Here is a 21,725-nt window from a genome sequence, read left to right as displayed (position 1 = left end):
GAAGATCTGAGTGTGTTTTACTGGAGAGCTGCAGAAGAGGTGCGGGAGAAGAGGCGCATGTGTGTGTGTGTGTGTGTGTGTGTGTGTGTGTGGGTGTGGAGGGAGGTGGGGGGAGGGCTGTCTGTGTTTACTAACAGGACATCATTCCGGAGCCAAAGTCAAGTTTCTTAACATGGAGATATTCTCACTACTTTTCTTTTGTTGAACACAAAGAAAAGACCATTTTAGATCAATGTCAGTTGTGTCTTGGATCAACGATCCTATCTACTGCCCAAAAAAGCAATTCAAATCTACTGAAACAGCTACAAAAGCAACATGCAACAACGTAGCTAGTAAAGAGAGACACACTTTACCTCCAACACCATCTATGCGACATCGGCTGGATTTTAACGGAGGGACTGCTCGCCAGGACAACATTGATAGAGCCATTGCAGCGTAAGTGCTAGAAGACATGCAGGCTATTTCTACAGTGGAGTCACCCGCTTTCCGGATGCTAATTAACATGATATCGGGCATCAAACAGCAAATGGAACAAAAATGTTTTCCAAGTTCCTGGATACAGTGGACAGTGAGCACATAAACATGGAAAGAAAGCTAAAGAAAACTCCAAACTGCCTCTGCTCATCATTCAGCACTGAAGGTACACACACTCTATTCTCTTATATACACTCTTTCATTCTAGACTTCTGGAGTATTTATCAAATCACTCTAAATGTATAGACTATAAAGTTCACAAACATAAAGAGGGATCCTGGTGGGCCAGGCCAATCTTTCCATGTCTCTAAACTAAAACTGGGGAAATGAGTAGTGTTCTGGGCTTCAATGAAGACATGATTTTATTTCACAATTCCTTAAGAGAGAAAAAAGCCTGGTTAGGGGTATGTTTAGCAGTATGTGTGCTGTACATAATCATGTCATGTGTGCCATCTTTGGGTGAAGCCAGGTTTACAGCTATGTTGTGACATGTTGTTATTATGCGGTTTGTTACCTATGTATGTTATGTTGCAGCTATTCAAAATAGTTTTGTCAATTTGTTCTGGCTCAAAATAAATTGGCCCTTTGAAACATATATTTGTCTTTGTGTGTTGTATGTAGACCACATTGCTTAGCAGAGTTCAGTGATGCAAATGCATGTCAAGTTGATCAACAGATTGTATTATTCTCCAGTGCAATAACAGTACTGAAATGAAGGCTGAAAGGGCATTTATAGGAGCCTTACAAAATAAATACATAAAAATAAGTACCTAAATAGTTACTTTTCACAGTAACGCATTACTTTTGGGTGTAAGCAACTAAGTTAGTTGGTTACTTTTGAAATAAAGGAACTATTAAATGTAGCTAGTTACTGGTTTTCAGTAACCAACCCAACACTGGTTTTTCAGTAGTCCAAACTTTTTCCACAGAGGGCCGCACACGGAAAAATTTAAGTATTTTGATATTTTTCATTTTCAAACCATGACAAAAAATATGGAATTTTTATTCTTAGGGCTCCTGGGGAGCATAGAGGTTCTCAGTCACTAAAATGTTAAAAATAAGTGAAATTATTATTTTTTTATTTATTTAATACTGACAGTAAATCTTTATATCAACCTGAGGTTGATATAAAGTAAACCAAATAAGGTTTTATGCTTTTTCTGTCAAAGACAACTCTGTTTTTATAGTAAAACTGAAATATTCAGTATTTAGATAGATAGATAGATAGATAGATAGATAGATAGATAGATAGATAGATAGATAGATAGATAGATAGATAGATAGATAGATAGATAGATAGATAGATAGATAGATAGATAGATAGATAGATAGATAGATAGATAGATAGATAGATAGATAGATAGATAGATAGATAGATAGAGAGATAGATAGATAGATAGATGGATAGTACTTTATTGACTCCTTCAGGAGAGTTCCTTTATTTAGCAATTAAAGCCCTCAAAGATCAATAATGCAGGACACCGTTGATTTTAATTATTTAATAGTTTTGGGTAATCACAGTGAAAAGTTAAATAAAATCTTACTAAATATATTTGAGATCCGAAAGATTCCCTACTCATAAATTGATACATTTGTATTAGTTTTGTTTTAACTTTTAACACTTAAATTTCAAGATCAACTTCTGATATATCTGTCGATTTTAAGTTTGAACTATTATTTTGTTTGTTTTATGCTCTTTTGTCAAAACTTTGATGTTTTTATAAGGCAACCACACAACATATGCAATATTTTTTCCACATAAAACATTTTAAAGTAATATTTTTTAAGTAATAATTCATTATAATATAGATTTGTTTGTCCTTTTTTTTTGAGCAATGAAAAAAAAAAAGAAAATAAAGACAAAGGGGAAATAAAAAATGCCTGCATGGGAGCTTTGTGTCAACATTGCAACGTTTAGATTTCACCTCATTACACTTTTTTTTTTTAATGTTTTTTTAAATGTTTGCAATACTATCAATTTTGCAAATTTTGCAGAATGTGTGGCTGGTTGGTAAACGATTAGCTGCGGGTATAGTATGACTACTGTATTATACACATCAGGGGTCACCAATGCAGTGCCCGCAGGCACCAGGCAGCCCGTAAGGACCAGATGAGTAGCCCGCTGGCCTGTTCTAAAAATAGCTCAAATAGCAGCACTTACCAGTGAGCTGCCTCTATTTTTTTAAATTGTATTTATTTACTCGCAAGCTGGTCTCGCTTTGCTCAACATTTTTAATCCTAAGAGAGACAAAACTCAAATAGAATTTGAAAATCCAAGAAAATATTTTAAAGACTTGGTCTTCACTTGTTAAATAAATTCATTTATTTTTTTACTTTGCTTCTTATAACTTTCAGAAAGACAATTTTAGAGAAAAAATACAACCTTAAAAATGATTTTAGGATTTTTAAACACATATACCTTTTTACCTTTTCAATTCCTTCCTCTTCTTTCCTGACAATTTAAATCAATGTTCAAGTATTTTTTATTTTTTTATTGTAAAGAATAATAAATACATTTTAATTTAATTCTTCATTTTAGCTTCTGTTTTTTCAATGACGAATATTTGTGAAATATTTCTTCAAAATTATTATGATTAAAATTCAAAACTATTATTCTGGCAAATCTAGAAAATCTGTAGAATCAAATTTAAATCTTATTTCAAAGTCTTTTGAATTTCTTTTAAAATTTTTGTTCTGGAAAATCTAGAAGAAATAATGATTTGTCTTTGTTAGAAATATAGCTTGGTCGAATTTCTTATATATTCTAACAAAGTGCAGATTGGATTTTAACCTATTTAAAACATGCCATCAAAATTCTAAAATTAATCTTAATCAGGAAAAATTACTAATGATGTTCCATAAATTATTTTTTTATTTTTTTCTGAAAGATTCGAATTAGCTAGTTTTTCTCTTATTTTTTTTTTCGGTTGAATTTTGAATTTTAAAGAGTCAAAATTGAAGAAACTATGTTTCAAATTTTAATTTTCTTTTTTTTTCGCGTTTTCTCCTCTTTTAAACCATTATATTAAGTGGTTTTTTCGTCATTCATTCTCTACAAAAACTTTCCGTAAAAGGAAAAAAAATGTACGACGGAATGACAGACAGAAATACCCTTTTTTTTACGAAGAGATTTATTTATTAAAGGTGAATTGAGCAAATTGCCGATTGTAGCTGAGATAGGCGCCAGCGCCCCCCGCGTCCCCATAAGGGAATAAGCGGTAGGAAATGGATGGATGGGCTATTTTTTTTTAATTTATTTAACTATGTATCAAACTGGTAGCCCTTCGCAGTAGTGAGTACCCAAGAAGTAGCACTTGGTTTCAAAAAGGTTGGTAACCCCTGATACACGTACTCCAATTTATGTACCACGAAATTACGCATCTAATCACTAGTCACAGCTTAGTTATTACTAATGTGTTATTAAATGAGTACTTAGTGATCATCATTTCAAGGGTAGCTTTTTTGTGTGATGAAAACATGTTTGATAAACATTTTTGTTAGAAAATGTTAAACTTTGTAAACAGGCAGATAAGTGGGCAACTCGGGGTCCTAAATTCTCCTCTTCCTCCGCGCATGTCAATTGCACGTGTCAGGACTAAGGGTCTTCGTGCTACGTGTTTTCCGCCTCTTGAGCTTGATTTTTTAGAATAGTAAATAATTAAAATTATTTTTCAGTCATCACACATTGATTTAAAATGGGGGGACTGCAAAAAAAGAAGGTAAGTGTCGGCTTGGGTGGCTTGTCAGGTTTTTACAGTGCTAATACGATGGTAGCTAGCTACCCATGCTAGTGGTGCTAACCGTGCATTTTTGTTCCATGGCGGTCTTGCTAAATCATGTTTTTGTTATTGTGTCCACACGACTTAAATGTAGTCAAACTGTGCGATTTTAAATAAATGCCTTTCTGTGTTTTGTTTGCAGTATGAGAGTGGCGCCGCCACAAATTATATCACCAGAAACAAAGCCCGCAAGAAATTGCAACTGAGCCTCCCAGATTTCAGGTGAGTTGACTTAGTTTTTGTTTGATTATCAGCTGGAGATTGTTGACATTTACCTGTAATGTTGATCCTCCCACAGCATTTATTTGTTAACGAATTGTATGTTGTGCTTGCAGACGACTGTGCATCCTCAAAGGCATTTACCCTCACGAACCCAGACACAAAAAGAAAGTAAACAAGGGCTCCACAGCCCCAAGGACCTTCTACCTGCTCAAAGACATTCGCTTTCTTCTGCATGAGCCCATAGTGGGGAGGTTCAGAGACTATAAGGTACTGCTTGTTTATAAATATTTAGAGCAGTGGTTCTTAAAGGCCTACTGAAACCCACTACTACCGACTACACAGTCTTATAGTTTATATATCAATGATGAAATATTAACATTGCAACACATGCCAATACGGCCGGTTTACTTTACTAAATTACAATTTTAATTTTCCCGCAGAGTGTCCTGTTGAAAACGTCGCGGAATGATGACGCATATGTTGACGCGTGTTTGTGACGTTATTGGTTGGAGCGGACATATTAGCCCAGCACCACTTACGGCTAAAAGTCGTTTCTTTTCATCACGCAACTACGCAGTATTTTGGACATCTGTGTTGCTGAAGCTTTTGCAATTTTCTCAATTAATAATGGAGAAGTCAAAGTAGAAAGATGGAGGTGGGAAGCTTTTAGCCTTTAGCCACACAAACACACGGTGATTCCTTGTTTAAAATTTCCGGAGGTGAAACTTTACTCTGGATCAGAGCGGTCAAGTGAACATGGATCCCGACCAAATGTCAACCAGCAGTTTTTGGTGAGAAAATTGTGGTAAAAAGTCGTCTCTTACCGGAGATCAGCTGAGCTTGCGGCGTCCATACAGCTGCCGTCGACTTCCCTCAGACACTGGCCTCAAGACACCCGTAGACACACCTCTCCGACTATCAGGTACTATTTAACTCACTAAAACACCAACAACACTATAGAAAGATAAGGGATTTCCCAGAAGTATCCTAGTAAATGTCTAAAAACATCGGAATCCCTCCCAATGCAATCGCCTTTTTTTTTTTTTACTTGATTTTTTTTCTTTTTTTCTAGTCCTTCGCTATCAATATCCTCAAACACAAATCTTTCATCCTTGCTCACATAAATTGTCGTTTTCTCGGTCCGAATAGCTCTTACTGCTTGTGGCTCCTATTATAAACAATGTGAATATGAGTGGAGCCCTGCAACTTGTGACGTCACGCGCATATACTTCCGGTAAAGGCAGGGCTTTTCTATTTGCGACCAAAAGTTGCAAACTTTATCGTCAATGTTCTCTACTAAATCCTTTCAGCAAAAATATGGCAATATCGCGAAATGATCAAGTATGACACATAGAGTGGACCTGCTATTCCCGTTTAAATAAGATCTCATTTCAGTAGGCCTTCAACCTTGTTGGAGGTACCGAATCCCACCAGTTTCATATGCGCATTCATCGAACCCTTATTTAGTGAAAATTAAAATGTAGTTTGTTTTTCAAATTCAAGACAAAGTTATGTTGTTGTTTTTTTACTAGTGCACAAAATGAACGGTGCATGAACATCACCTTGTTCAGAGAAAAAAAACAACACAGTGCGAGAACTCACAATAAATTAAGCACTTGCAAATCAGATGGAAAATTAGAGAGAACATTCTTTGGTGGTATCCGTAATACGGCGATAATTAGAAGTTTTTATTTACACGATGAGTCGGATGTGTCTTGACCTCCGCGGTGGAGACGCTGCCGAACCCTTAAGGTCGACTCACCGAACCCCTAGGGTTCCATTGAACCCAGGTTAAGAACCACTGATTTAGAGGAAGAGCACACAGAAAGCAAAAATAGCAAAAGATTAATTTGTGCCAAAAAAAGACGGAAGAGGAACACCGTTGTATGGCTTTGGATTAGATTAAAAAAATCACACCAACAGAACAAAGACAATTTGAAAAACATTCTGCCAATGAATCGTTGCTAGTTAACATGTGTAATCTTATCTTTCCCCTAAAGACACAGCACAGAGAAGGCGTTTAAATGTGATCAAGTACTAACGTTGCCTCTAAATATCACGCATGTCAAATTTTTCAAGTTTCCTCTTTTTTGCCTCAGAGGTTGCTCACATCCCTGATATATGGTTTTATTTTATTTAATATATCTTATCATCTGGATATAAAATTACCTATACCGTATTTTCCGCGCTATAAGCCGCACCTTCAATGAATGGCATATTTAAAAACTTTGTAAACCTATAAGCCGTACCGGGTCATAAGCCGCGCCCACGCTGCGCTAAAGGGAATGTAAAAAAAACAGTCAGATAGGTCAGTCAAACTTTAATAATACAAACCAGTGTGCGAATGTGCAATCACAACAATAGTAACACTCAAAATATTGCAGAGCAATAGCAACATCAATAACTCAACTTTGTCACAGCACACAAAATAAACATTTAAAGCTCACCTTCAGAAGTTATTCCTCATCCATAAATCCCTCAAATTTTTCTTCTTCGGTGTCTGAATTAAAAAATTGGGCGAATGCGGCATCCAAAATGGCGGGCTCCGTCTCGTCGAAGTCATCAGAGTCAGTGTCGCTGTTGCTGTCCGGCAGTTCCATGAATCCTGCCTTCCTGGCCGGATCTTTTTTCAGCTATCTTGTTTTTACAATATGCGTGGAAAGTAGCCAGCTTTTCTTGAAAGTCTTTTGGCAGTTGCTGTGAAATAGTAGTCCGTGTGCGGATGGAGAGATTGCGTCTTTTCATGAACCGGAAACACCAAGAAGCACCACCTTTAAAATCATCCAAGTGAAGTTCGCTTGCTAGCGCTGTTGCCTTCATTGGAATAGTGATGGTGCTGACATTTCTGCTTGCTCCTCTCTGCTCAACTACCCACTGTTCGAGTTTGTCCTCCAACTGTTGCCATCTTGCTTTGTTCCCTCAAACTCTGTGTTGTCTTCTTTACTTGGCGCAGGTCATCTTGTTGCTTCCTCCACCTAAGCACCATTGATTCATTTATGTTCAATTCTCTCGCTGCTGCTCTATTTCCGTGTTCTTCTGCGTGACTTATTTCCTTGAGTTTGAATTTTGCGTTGTACGCGTGTCTTTTAGTAGGAGCCATTTTGTGGTCGTCTTTACAGCAACACACAAATGAAATGAATTGGATTAGCCGCGCGCTTCTTCTTCTACGGGGGCGGGTGCTTACCTTGGCGGTTGCGTACCGTAGAAGAGGAAGTGCTTCCTCTTTCCAGGTGGGCGGGCGCTTACCTTGGCGGTTGCTTACCGTAGAAGAAGAAGCGCTTCCTCTTCTACGGGGAAAAAAGATGGCGGCTGTTTACCGTAGTTGCGAAACCTAAACTCTATGAAAATAAATATTTATATTAATACATATATAAGGCGCACCGGGTTATAAGCCGCACTGTCACCTTTTGAGAAAATTTTTGGTTTTTAGGTGCGGCTTATAGCGCGGAAAATACGGTACTTGGATATATATATGTTTGTCTATATTGCACAGCACTACTTGCAGGCAATATTTGACTGTGAAGAAAATCAAACCAGCCAGACTCCAGTTCAAAACTTTGAAACAAGCATTTTTTGCAGCAAATTCCGATGAACAGTAAACCGCTTCTGTTATCTACAGCAGTGGTTCCTAAAGGTGGGCCAGAAGGCCAAATGTGCCCCGCTGACTCGTTTTCTTTGGTGCTCATAAAGAGTGGCTTCCAAATTTAAATACATAATCAAACTGATCTCTTTTAAGCTCACACAATCATTGGTAGCTCTTTTGCAAGGCTAAATGGATAGAGATATAGATGGATGGAGGATTTGGGTTTAGCGTCTCACTCATTGGAACCCCTGATCTAGACTAACTTTGACTTGCATTTTGGCAATAGGTCCTTTTTAAAAGTAGCAGGGTGTTCATGTAAAAGATTATGTTTAACTAGCCTTTTATCAATTGGTCTACAAAAAAACACAGAGCCATACTATATAAGCATCTTTGACATTTACATTGTTACTTTTTAATATAATTTTATGACTTTTGTTTTTGACTAAATTGTCAATAATCTCCTATTGACAAGAGGCTCCTAGTGCTTAGCTGTCAAAAAAGGTGGCCCCAGAAATGTTTAGTTTCATAGCCCAGCCCTGAAATGCTTGGATTTTACTGACGTCACGTCTGGCTCACACGCCGCCCATTAAGTATGTGTGGTGGTCAGGCTAGTTCTGTTCTCAATGGGTGCAAGATGCCATTTAGCTTTTCTCACAGACAAAATGCCCTAGGCTTGTGTTGTTTTTGGCTTTATGAATCGTTTAAATTGCGAAAAGGATAAACATTTCTTCAGAGTTCCCCAAGAGGTAATCAATAAGGGTGGAAGAGTGCAAATTTTGCAAAACGATGCTGAGAAGTGCAAGTCACACTTTAGTCCAAGTGAGCAGAGTCGTAGAATTCATGAGTTTACAATGATCACTTCGTTAAAGGTTTGTTTGATATACTTTTAACAGTTATTTCCCATTTAAGTACAAACCCTGTTTCCATATGATTTGGGAAATTGTGTTCGATGTAAATATAAACGGAATACAATGATTTGCAAATCCTTTTCAACCCATATTCAATTGAATGCACTACAAAGACAAAATATATGATGTTCAAACTCAAAAACTTTATTTTTTTTTGCAAATAATAATTAGCTTAGAATTTCATGGCTGTAACACATGCCAAATAAGTTGGGAAAAGGCATGTTCACCACTGTGTTTCATTACCTTTTCTTTTAACAACACTTAATAAACCTTTGGGAACTAAGGTGACACATTTTTGAAGCTTTTCAGGTGGATTTATTTCCCATTCTTGTTTTATGTACAGCTTAAGTTGTTCAACAGTCTGTGGTCTCCGCTGTTGTATTTTACGTTTCATAATGCGCCACACATTTTCAATGGGAGACAGGTCTGGACTACAGGCAAGCCAGTCTAGCACCCGCACTCTTTTACTAAGAAGCCACACTGTTATTACAAGTGACTTGGCATTGTCTTGCTGAAATAAGCAAGGGCGTCCATGATAATGTTGCTTGGATGGCAACATATGTAGCTCCAAAACCTGTATATACCTTTCAGCATTAACGGTGCCTTCACAGATGTGTAAGTTACCCATGCCTTAGGCACTAATGCACCCCCATACCATCATAGATGCTAGCTTTTCCACTTTGCACCTAGAGCAGTCCTGATGGTTCTTTTCCTCTTTGGTCCGTAGGACATGACGTTCACCGTTTCCAAAAAACAATTTGAAATGTGGACTTATCAGACCACAGAACACTTTTCCACTTTGCATCAGTCCATCTTAGCTGAGCTCGGGCCCAGCGAAGCCGGCGGCGTTTCTGGGTGTCGTTGATAAATGGCTTTGGCTTTGCATAGTAGTTTTAACTTGCACTTACAGATGTAGCGACAAACTGTAGTTGCTGACAGTGGATTTCTGAAGTGTTCCTGAGCCCATGTGGTGATATCCTTTACACACTAATGTCGCTTTTTGGTGCAGTATCGCCTGAGAGTATGAAGGTCCGTTATATCATTGCTTACATGCAGTGATTTCTCCAGATTCTCTGACCCTTTTGATGGTATTACAGACCGTAGATGGTGAAATTCCTAAATTTCTTGCAATAGCTCGTTGAGAAATGTTGTTCTTAAACTGTCCGACAATTTGTTCACAAAGTGGTGACCGTTTCCCTATCCTTGTTTGTGAATGACTGAGCATTTCACAGAAGCTGCTTTTATACCCAATCATGGCACCCACCTGTTACCAATTAGCCTGCACACCTGTGGAATATTCCAAATAAGTGTTTGATGGGAATTCCTCAACTTTATCAGTATTTATTGCCACCTTTCCCAACTTTGTCACGTGTTGCTGGCATCAAATTCTAAAGTTGATGATTATTTGCAAAAAAAAAGGATCAGTTTCAACCTCAAATGTGTTGTCTTTGTAGCATTTTCAACTGAATATGGGTTGAAAATTATTTGCAAGTCATTGTATTCCGTTTATATTTACATCTAACACAATTTCCCAACTCATATGGAAACGGGGTTTGTATTATCTTATTATTTGTATTTTTAAACTTATGTTTGCTACAAGTGTTTCGAAAAAGCTTTGCGTGTCTAAATAAAAGTAAGCACATTTGAGCAAAATCTTAAAGAGTTAGTTTTTTAACAAAGACTGCAATCATAAATGAAGCTTTCAACACGTACACAACATTAAGAGCTATAGTTTAATTTTGATAAAGACTGGGGAAAAAAACACTATTCGTAATCGGCGCGTGCAACAGCAACAATCATTAGTAGTAGTTGCAAAGTCAAATCATGAAGTGCAACCTTACACAAGCAAAAATTATATATATCTTCGGGACAGCCTTAATACCAATTTCCTGGACCCAGCCACACAAAGAACTTGTAGACCTCCATGCTTTTCCAAGTTTTCATCTGTTGTGTAGAATGGCATCTGGATCACAATATTTCTGGAAACTCAACCGATGTATAGTTTTTTTTATCACTCGACAAATCTTTTTTTGATAAAGTAAAGGCATCTTTTCCATTGGAAAGTTTGATTTTTTTGCTCGTATCTGCTTTTTGCAGGAAGATTTAAGCCTTTTCTGTGCTCAGTTTGCGCGCTGCTTGCTGTTCAACAGCCATCTTAGCTTGGTAGACCACCTTTGGTTTTCACTTCCTGAAAGAAGTCACGTGTCGGAATAAAATCAATTCATTTTTGTGTGATTTTAAGTCATTGTTGGTCATTGTGTAGTTTTGTATAGCATAAACAATAAATGTCCTTTTCCCCATTTGAAAAGGTATTTGTTCGCAAACTCAAGAGAGCTTATGGAAAGACTGAATATTCTGCAGTGCAAAGGCTTAAGGACAACAAGCCAACCTATAAATTGGATCACATTGTCAAAGAAAGGTAAGGCACAGGGTTAAGGTTAGTAATTTGTAGTTCGTAGAATAATTTTTTGTTTTTTTAAGGTTCATGTTTTAATGAATCCTTATTAAAACAAAACAAATACACTTTCTGAAAGGGATTATTTAAGTATATCTAACATGATATTTTACCTCTGCATTGCAGGTATCCCACCTTCATTGATGCGCTGCGTGATATTGATGATGCACTCTGCATGTGCTTCCTCTTCTCCACGTTTGCTCGAACAGGAAAATGCCACGTACAAACCATACAGCTGTGTCGACGCCTCACTGTAGAGTGGATGAACTACGTGGTTGCCTCTCGTGCCCTCAGAAAGGTACCGGCTTTGCGAACCGATGAAAAAGTCTTATTGTCAATTATCAAAGGGGTTCTACGATGATTCTAATTATTTTTAAATTTAACACACTTCCATGTGGTCTAGATAATATGTATTAGATATGCTTAGGTGTTTTTGCTTCACAGTCACGTTTTCAACCACTATGAGTTTATTAGCAAACTGTCCGTTTCATAAGCGTATCCTTTTAGATTGCAGATGAAACAATACACACGCCGCCTTTTCAAAAAGTTTAAGAATTTGTCTTTTGAAAATGTGCACTGTTAAATATTTATCTTTAAGAGAAACATCAAACGGCTATTTTTTTTTTTTTTTTCCCCAGGAAAAAAAAACTTCATAGATTTACCCGTCACAACATTAGTTATACCTTTTGCGGTGCACAATGCAGCATCTAAAAAAGCTGCTTTTTTTCAATGCATGTTTGTTTTACTATGCACATACCACGATTATATAAAAATATTACTTTATTTTACCTTCTCTTGTGGTATCTCAAGCCAAGTAGAAATGTCACAATGGCAACCATCTTTTTTTGTTATTTTAGCAGCGTGGCGCAGTGGGAAAGTGGCCGTGCGCAACCCGAGGGTCACTGGTTCAAATCCCACCTGGAACCAACCTCGTCATGTCCGTTGTGTCCTGAGCAAGACACTTCACCCTTGCTCCTGATGGTTAGCGCCTTGCATGGCAGCTCCCTCCATCAGTGTGTGAATGTGGAAGTAGTGTCAAAGCGCTTTGAGTACCTTGAAGGTAGAAAAGCGCTATACAAGTACAACCCATTTATCATTTTATTTAATCAAACTTTGTACCGGCCCATGTTGACAAAACAGTCAAGTGTGAAATATTGTCAACACTAGGGCTGGGCGATATATCGATATATACGCTATATCGCGGGTGTGTCTCTGTGCGATATAGAAAATGACTATATCGTAATATTCGAGTATACGTTCTCACGCAGTTGCTTTTAGCTGCGGGCATTACTACAGGCTCTTCTCACTCTTTCCTGTCTCTCCTCACAGATAAGCAGGCGCACATTCTTACATACGTCACATACTGTCACGTCATACGTCACATACCTATACGCCCTCGCAGAGCAGAGAGGTAGCAGACTGGGCTACGTTAGCTGCTAACGTAGCCGTACGAGAGAAAGAAGGTGCGGATCTGGTAACAAATGAAGCAAGACTTAATTCCCAATAAAAACTGCAGGGTTTCCACCCTCTGGCGGTGGTTCGGCTTCAAGCGGGAATATGTCGAATAGACAGATTTAATTTGTCAAGTGTGGGGCACATGCATTGCTACCAAAAGTAGCATAACTGCTAATATATAGCATCGTTTGAAAAGTCACTCGCTAGAGAATAGAGAATTTCATAACCTTAGTAACATACCACATAGTGAAGGACAAATACTATTTGGTTTCCTATTATGCAGCTCATTTTTATTTGACACTTAAAATGTCTCTGACAATCATGCACTTTATGTTTTGGCAATGACTTGAATGTTTGTGCCATTGCTTAAAAACTTTAATAAATACACTTTTGTTCAATTGACTTAGTTGTGATTTCCCTCTCTTCATGAAAGTTTAAAAGTAGCACATATGAATGCAGTATGAAGAAGAATGTTTTAATGTATACACATATAATCATACTGCTGTGATTATATGCATCAAGTGTTCATTGAAGGCCAAGGCAAAATATCGTAATGTATATCGCGATATGGCCTAAAAATATCGCAATATTAAAAAAAGGCAATATCGCCCAGCCCTAGTCAACACACACAAAAGTATGGATTTTACCGGCAGGTCTGCATGAGACAAGTAGGATTGACATGGGAGGCTGTAGCCAACAGTCTCGGTACAAGATAAGAGTAGAGAGGGAGGAGGTTGACAGACGGCATACACTGAAATGTTCACATAAGTACATCCCGTCATCACAATGGCTCAGTGTTCAGTGGCATCCAAAACTTCTGTAAACTCACGTCCAAATGCATGAACTTTTTGATTTGACACTTTGACATTGTTTAACAAGAGTATCCAATATTACTGTATAACAACATTTATAAGTCAAAAAGACAAAAATCATCATAGTTCCCCTTTAGGAAGGAGTCTTTTTCAAAGGCAATCATCATTTAACTGTTCTCTGTAGGTTTTCATCTCGATCAAGGGAATATATTACCAAGCTGAGGTGATGGGGCAGATAATTACATGGCTGGTGCCCTATCAATTCGCCCATGATGTAAGTACACAGTGATGAAGGAAAGCACATTTATTTAGCAATTAGTGAGCAGTCAGGCCTTGTTGCAGCGTTGTCAGCATTTAATTCCGCTAACTGCCTGGATATGATTAAGCTGTTATAGAAATTTGAATGTCTCAGCGATAATATGCTCTCATTGATGTCATCCCTCAAGAAGGGATTTTTACCTGTGTCATTCTGTTTTAATGAAGTCAAAATGTGATGGATTAACTGTTTTGTTCTTACAGCATCCAACAGATGTTGACTACAGAGTCATGGCAACCTTCACAGAGTTGTACACAACTCTCTTGGGTTTCATCAACTTCCGACTCTACCATTCCCTCAACCTTGTTTACCCGCCGAAGGTATAAATTAGTAAAATGCCCTATCTCAGGCTACAAAATGAAAAACAAAAACAAACGTAAAGTCTCACCTAAATGTTTTCTAAACATGTTTTATTGTGTTATTATTTGTTAATTGTATTTTGTTTTAAAGCTTGGCGGTAAAACGGATCAAGAACCAAAGTGTAAGGATGAGGAGGACTATGCCATGAATTCAGAAAGCTACTTGGAGGTAAACTTTTTGGCGAACCGGATCACTAGACAATTTTGTATGCTGGCAGATATTTTTTAAATTGTGGATTATATTGCATGCAGAAACTTTCTGCTTTGAGTGCCAGTCTGGCCCGGGCTGTTTCTGCTGCGGACGAAGAGGAGACTCAACTGGATCACTTTCCTGTTGATGAGGTACAAACAAAATAACCTAAAACTAGATTTGCTGCTTCTAATGTGTAGATAAATATCTTTGCTTTCATTATCACTATTATTTAGATATGAATAAAAAAATTAATAATTGGTCTCTGGTGACAAAGGTGAGAGAGGTCAAATACACCAAAGCTTTTGGAGGTGTGAAACTGGGGAATATTGTTGTGATTGGTTGCCATGACTGAAGTGTTTTCACTCAAAACAATCAGAACCTAAATCATGTGTGTGTGAAGGTAACCTAACTTTAATGTATCAGAAAGGTATGATTGTTTTAAAGGATGTGATTTATAAATTTACCCCTCAGGAGGACATAGAAAAGATGGAAGCAAGAGAAAAAGAACAGAAGCAACAGGAAGCCCACACGAAGATATTTGAGGGCTTGAAGTTTTTCCTAAACAGAGAAGTTCCCAGAGAGTCTCTGGCTTTTGTTCTTCGGTGAGTAAGATACTCAGCCATGGTAATGATAAACTCACTGTATGTTTTCATGACAACCCAGTAAAACTGCAAGAAAGTTTTCTTGGCCTTTTGGGTTTTTGAAAACAACCCAATTTACATGGAAATGTAAAAACAACGAAAACACTGTAATGTACATGCCTGGCCCTTATTTTATGATGATCATTTGTAAAGGAAAAACTGAGTATGTCTGCAACTACTAGAGATGTCTGGACCCCGGGATCAGGGCTGTTATCTGCTTTACAGACATGCAGAAGGTGTGTCTGAGTGAATTCCAGAAAGGTGTGTCTTGCCATTCATAACTGTCGAATTTGGGAGCAAGCTGTAACGAGCTCATCGTCTAGAAGCCGCTTATATGTTACTAATCTTCACCACCATAGCGGAAAGTAAACAGTTTCTCCCAATTGTAATTATCACTGGAGGACTAGAGGAAAATGAACGGCTAAGAATCCTAGAGACACATACCAACCAGTATGATACAAAAAGCTAACCGCTAAAGCTTCAATGTAAAGTAGGAGTGATCGATCTTTATGTTGATACTAGCGATGTACTAAGAATAACCTCAGAAAAACTCTCAATGGTTAGTAATACTGTTTTAAAATAATATTATTGAAAAACCATAAATGATAACTGCACTTTCATAAACTCACGGATTGACTGGTGCCAGTTCTCTAGCTTAAATTCCAACTTGAAAACAATAGACAATGTCTTTCCCTTTCAGGAAACATACCCCAATATAAACTGATATAAACACATTGCTGTTTGAGGAACTAAGATATTGAGTTGTGCACATACAAGCTGCGCGAATTCAGAACAGAGTGATCGTAACGTGTGTTCAAGGACTGCTAAACAGAATAGGACACTACAACGCCCAACACATATTTGTTATGCATTTTTAATTTTTTAATAAATCTTATAAAGCTACAGTACAACAAAATCTTAGACATTAAAACAGATAAGATACTAAGACTGTGTAAATCATAACAACAAAGCATCAAAATCAGATTAAATCTGCGGCCAAAAAATTGGATTGGGATCGGAGTCCAAAATGTTGATTTGTCTATCCCTAACAATCATTGCTTGTTATCTTGCATCTTATCCCATCCTGCATTTTGAATGGTGTGGCTCTGTGTGTTTAGAAGTTGATGTATGTTATAATTAGTGCTGTCAAACGATACATTTTTTAATTGCGATTAATCACACTTTTGAATTTACATTAATCGCAGTGAAAATATTTACTTGCAGAATTTAAATGGACTTTTAAGAGACACTGTTTTGACACAAATTAAGTTTTATTTTCAAAGACTTATACAAACATTTTAAAATGTTTTGCCTAACTGCAAGTCATTGATTTGCTCAAAAACCTGGTAAGAGTAAGAATTAAATGCTCATTTGGCAATAATTTGCAATAATATAGCAAATAACAAGGTACACATGGACACTAATAGGTAATGTAGTAAACACACCCATTAACAACTCAACATACTGTAGTGCACCATTTACATCTGCATTTACTTTTCCTTTAACTAGTTGTTTAAACAAACAAGCCTATTTACATTTTCAGATGAACAGTGCTGATCTTTTTTTTTTAGTACAATGTGACCTGCCAATTAAACAAGTATTTCACAGGGTACAGTGGAAGCAGGGGTAGCTAAGTATTTTTTTTTACAAAATGTAGGAGTTTAGTTTGTAGAAAGTAACATGTAGGCACATCCTTCTTCATGCCATGTGCTACTTGTTGTGCTTTCAACTCCGATATATTAGCAGGGCTGTGCTTGAAATGTCCCACAATTTTGCGGCATTTCACTAAAGGCACATTAAATCCTGCGTCACACAAAGCCACAGTGATAAGTCTCTGTACAGCATGAAATGGTAAACTTCTTACAGCAGCAACCATGTTGTGAGCGCTGTCTGTCCCTAATGTACTGACCTTCTCAGTAATAATCCGGTCCTTGGCAACTTGAAGGAACGGACTTGTGCATGCTCCAGCAAAATGTATTTCCTCAGTTTGTGAAACACCCAAAGCAAAGGATTGTAGTTTCCGTTGTTTATCTATTAGTTATTCAGTAACTCCAAGTTAGATGTGACTACTTACCAAGGTCCAATAGTCTCCGGTAAGCAATATAAATTCAGCATCAGCCAGTAGTTGTAACTTGCTGCTTTTGTGTGTGCAGTAGAGTTAATTTATCCTTGTAATTGTTGTACGAGGAGTCCCATTTGGCGATATTCATGACATCTTGCAGTCCTTAGTCTTCAACGATGTTCAGTAGCCATCATGCAGTGACTATACATTTTGCAAAGGCATTATTTAACTTATCGGAGGTGGTCTTGTTGACAAAATTTACACGGGTAAACTCGGCCAGCGTAGTTTGCTGTCCTTTTTTGTAGCATTTGTGCTAGCAGCATCCTTAAGTATGATATGTTTTGCTTTGCGATGATATTTTAAACTGGATGTGCTATGATAAGAAAGTTTGTCACTGCAATATGTAGAAACTATTTTTATCAATATTTCCCTCAGAGCGTTTTAAAGCTAAATTTGCCGCCGAGAACCGCTGGGACTCTACTCACTCGTCTTTGCACGGGTGTGCGGCCTGATCACTGCTCATGTAACTATGCGTGCCAACTTTCGGATCAACGTGTGATAAAAACACATTGAACACATAAATGAATTTGAATTCATTTATGATTAATGAGATTATTATTTTTAATAATCTCGTGTTGACACGATGAAGTTAACAGCCCTAGTTATAGTGGAATGCCACTAAAATGGTGGCAATATAGCATATGTAAGGTTTACTGGAGAAGGGTTATAATCGCAAAATGAGAACAGATCATTTGGCCTACCATTGTTTCGCTACTCCAAACACTTGACACAAATGTGAAAGTCCTCCGTTTTAACTGATGACCATTCTCAGTGTCCATTGGCAACACTAACTGTCCTCAATTGCTGTTAACATTTCCAGGTGTTTTGGTGGCGAGGTGTCATGGGAGAAGTCTGTCTGCATTGGGAGCACATACGACGTTACCGATGAGACAATCACACATCACATTGTCGACAGACCCAGCATTGACAAACCTTATATTAACCGGTAAAGGAAAATCATGTGTTTTGTCTTTTAGTATTATTGAAATCTATGGTTAGTGTGAAGTGAGGTTCTGGGAAATTGTTGCTGTTTTCCCTTTTGGCTCATTGTTGGATCACATAACTGCCTATTCATACCAACCAGTAATAATTGTACATAACCTTTAAAAGTTGTCTTCAATATTTTTTTTTGTGATTCTGTTTATTTTAGGTACTACATCCAGCCTCAATGGGTATATGACTGCATCAATGCCAAACTAGTCCTCCCTGTGGAGGACTACTTCCTCGGAGTCACTCTTCCACCCCACTTGTCTCCCTTCGTAGAGGAGAAGGAGGGAGATTATGTGCCTCCAGAGAAACTAAAGATGTTGGCCTTGCTAAGAGGAGAGAAACCTGGTAGGATTTGGGCTTAGGCTTTAGATCTTGAAACAATTTAAAATGATGCAAATTATTTCACACTCAGTACACTTATTTTATTTAATATTAGCAAAAAATGAGGAAGAGGAGAGTGAAGAAGAAGAGGAGGAGGTGGTGGAGGAAGAAGAAGAGGATGATGCTGAAGAGGAAGAGGACGAGGAAGAAGAGAAAAACCTGAAGAAGATGGAGGAGCAAAGAGCCCAGGGCAAAGTTAGTGACACATGATCCATCTTTTTTGCCATCCCTTAGCTGCTGCAATACGAATTTTAATTCACACTCATTTTTTTTAGTCCCTACAGGTCAAAGTGACACCTGGAAAAGTGAAGTTAGAGAACCGAGCTAAACAGGAGCAGGAAGAAAAAGCTGAGGAGAAACGCCTGGCCGTCATGATGATGAAGAAAAAAGAGAAGTATCTCTATGACAAGATCATGTTTGGAAAAAAGAGAAAAGTCAGAGAGGTCAGTCCATTTCCTTGTTTGTTGGGTATTGATTTCAATGGTGCAGTCTGTTTGCAGTGATTAGACTTCACATTTTTAACATAGATTTCATTCTATCCAGTGTTGGCCCTCTTTTCACAGCTAGGAATGTTAAACAATATAACATACGTGCCTCTTAAAAAATGTGCTGGTCATGTGATGATTTCACCGACTGGTGAATGAACTGTTTGACCCAAGTTAAGTTTTGGCTTATCAGTTTCTTTTGTCCCACTCTCACAGGCTAACAAGCTCACAGTGAAGAGGAAAGCGTATGACGACGCTGAAAAGGCAAAGAAGAAAAAGGCCAAAAAATGAATTATGTGATATTTCTTTTAAGACTATTCAACTTCAAGAGTTTGGCTGACATGTTCTAAAGCCCATTTAGTGCATTTAAGGTCCTCTTAGTGAGTGTCACATAACTGATGTTGTGGGTACATTAATATCTGCAAGGTAATATATGCTGATTGTGTAATTATTGACTAACATGTAGCTTGCTTGTCTGCGTTTTCTTGTAACTTCTCTTTGCTAGAATGTTGCAACAATTGTTTCGTATGATCAAGCAACCATTAATAAATGTTAATACTAGATAAAAGCTGCTCAGGTCCTGCTTGTTTCTTCACACAGATCAGAGCAATAATGTTGTAGCAGATTTATACAGCAATTGTCAGGAAAAATCTACCAACGGTGAGCTTGACAAACTAACACTTAGCAAGAATGACATGTCTTTGACTCTTCTTGCAGGGGGAGCAACATTAAAGTACCTCATCTCCAATTCCAAAAAAACCAAAACATATTCCCTGTTTACTAACTGGGTGGAGCCAATTTCAAACAACTTTTATCCTTATGACTCCATTCATGAACTTAAACTCTTTGAAGTCATCTTGTACCCACAGTGGTCTTTTTTTAAAGAATTTTATTGTTTCCAATATTCAACACATTTTTCAAATTTAAAGGTTAATGGGTTCAAATTGTGCCACACAGTTTCTATCATGTTCTACCCATAAATCACATCCTTTTTATTTGGAGAAAAACAGACTACACTGAGTATATAATTGTTTTTGTTGTATTACACTCACCACCCTGTTACCCTTTTTGACCCCATCGACTCCCATTATAATGCATATATTTTTGTATTCCCCATATGTTATGTTTTTTACATCGTTACAGAATGAATCAAGGCAGGTCTCTTTAAGACTTAAGGAAAATGTTCTAATGAATGTAATGACTGCTAGGTTAAACCAGAAGTTAACCAAATTAGGTTTCAAAACAGATCTGTTTCTTTTAGTCAAAATCCTGGCAATAAACGACTTAAGTGCAATGAAAATGATCGTGGTGAGTTTAGACTGATACAATAGTGTCAATGTGCTTATGAGTATATTTGTGCATGCCTGTTTTTGTAAAATCTTAAAGGGCAGGCCTTTTTGATATTGAGAAGAATTCCAAAGATAAAAAGAAAACATTTATGGTTGTCTTTGCAGCAGTGATGGAAGTAAAACTACTCTTAAAATACTGACTCTTTTGCAAGCAAGTCCATTTTGGGTCCCTCGGAAGAAAAACTTTCACCTAATGTTAAGAATGACAGACCTATGGGTTACTAAAGGTATTGACAATTTTCTTATATATAAGTAACCATGGCTGACTGGAAAAGAAGAGACTCAAAGTTTGAAAATGTGGCCCATGTCTGCAGGGGTGGAGGTCAACAGTTGCTACAACAAACCTGATTGGCTAACACTTTCACAGAGGATGTTAGTGACGACCGAGCTCTGTAAGCCCCGCTCCCCTCTTGACAGGCTGTTGTGGTCCTTGTGGGTTTTCCTCAATAACTTCATTCAATTCGGAGCCCACCCCTTTCACCCTGACCCGCATTCCACGTATGCCCACCCAGTTCGGGTCTCAGCCTGGCACTTGGAGTGCCTGAAGGAGCAAACTATGGGTGCTCAACAAAAGCAACAGTGTCAAGCCGATATGTGCAGAAGAGTTACTGTGTGTCTTTGGGCTGGAACGTTTATCCACAATAGGACAGATTTGGCCACAGGGGCCCAATTATAACAACTATGGCAGTAACTGTACAGTTTGACCATGAGATGTCCACAGCAAGAGCATATCAAAAAGTCATTACAAAGTTTAGTATTCAATGTCATTAGAGATGTGTTTTCTGTGGTATGGTTTGTTTTAACCATGCATAATACATTTTATTAAGAAGATCCATGGTTACATTTGGACAATTTGCTTTTTTGGAAAAGGAGTTAGGAGGAAGAAAAACATTTCTACTGACCCTTTCTACATAACTATTACTGATGGTTCATTCACACCATGACTTTGACATGTTAACACGTACAACATTTTTGTTTGCTTGCATTTTTGTCATTCCTATGTAAAAAGAAGGAAAGGTGTTCAAAATATCCAACACATAGGATTTTGACAAAAAAAGAACACGGTTTGTGCCGTGTTAATGTAACAAAATAAATACAAATACTACTGTTAGAGTTGATAACGTGTCCTCTGCAATCACAGTCATTATTTTGGCTTCCATCTTTTAATATGTTTGACAGTTTGCTGCTCAAAGAGTCTTGC

The 21,725-nt window shown here is 37.6% G+C and overlaps 1 protein-coding gene across 1 annotated transcript; it reads left to right on the top strand.

Moving 5' to 3' along the window:
* Positions 1 to 4,030: 4,030 nt before the first annotated feature.
* Positions 4,031 to 19,743, top strand: LOC133556495 (pescadillo-like). The gene is made up of 15 exons (XM_061906466.1): positions 4,031 to 4,193; positions 4,396 to 4,475; positions 4,589 to 4,742; positions 11,276 to 11,385; positions 11,548 to 11,719; positions 13,873 to 13,962; positions 14,208 to 14,324; positions 14,455 to 14,532; positions 14,616 to 14,705; positions 15,028 to 15,158; positions 18,140 to 18,265; positions 18,470 to 18,654; positions 18,746 to 18,885; positions 18,966 to 19,133; positions 19,392 to 19,743. Exons 1-15 carry the CDS (start codon positions 4,170 to 4,172, stop codon positions 19,464 to 19,466), a joined length of 1,740 nt encoding a protein of 579 aa, XP_061762450.1. The 5' UTR covers positions 4,031 to 4,169; the 3' UTR covers positions 19,467 to 19,743.
* Positions 19,744 to 21,725: the final 1,982 nt, after the last annotated feature.

This window comes from Nerophis ophidion, linkage group LG07 (genome assembly GCF_033978795.1).
Source record: "Nerophis ophidion isolate RoL-2023_Sa linkage group LG07, RoL_Noph_v1.0, whole genome shotgun sequence".
NCBI classification, from domain to species: domain Eukaryota; kingdom Metazoa; phylum Chordata; class Actinopteri; order Syngnathiformes; family Syngnathidae; genus Nerophis; species Nerophis ophidion.
Note: the sequence above shows the minus strand (reverse complement) of the source record. Positions and strands in the feature narration are given on the sequence as shown.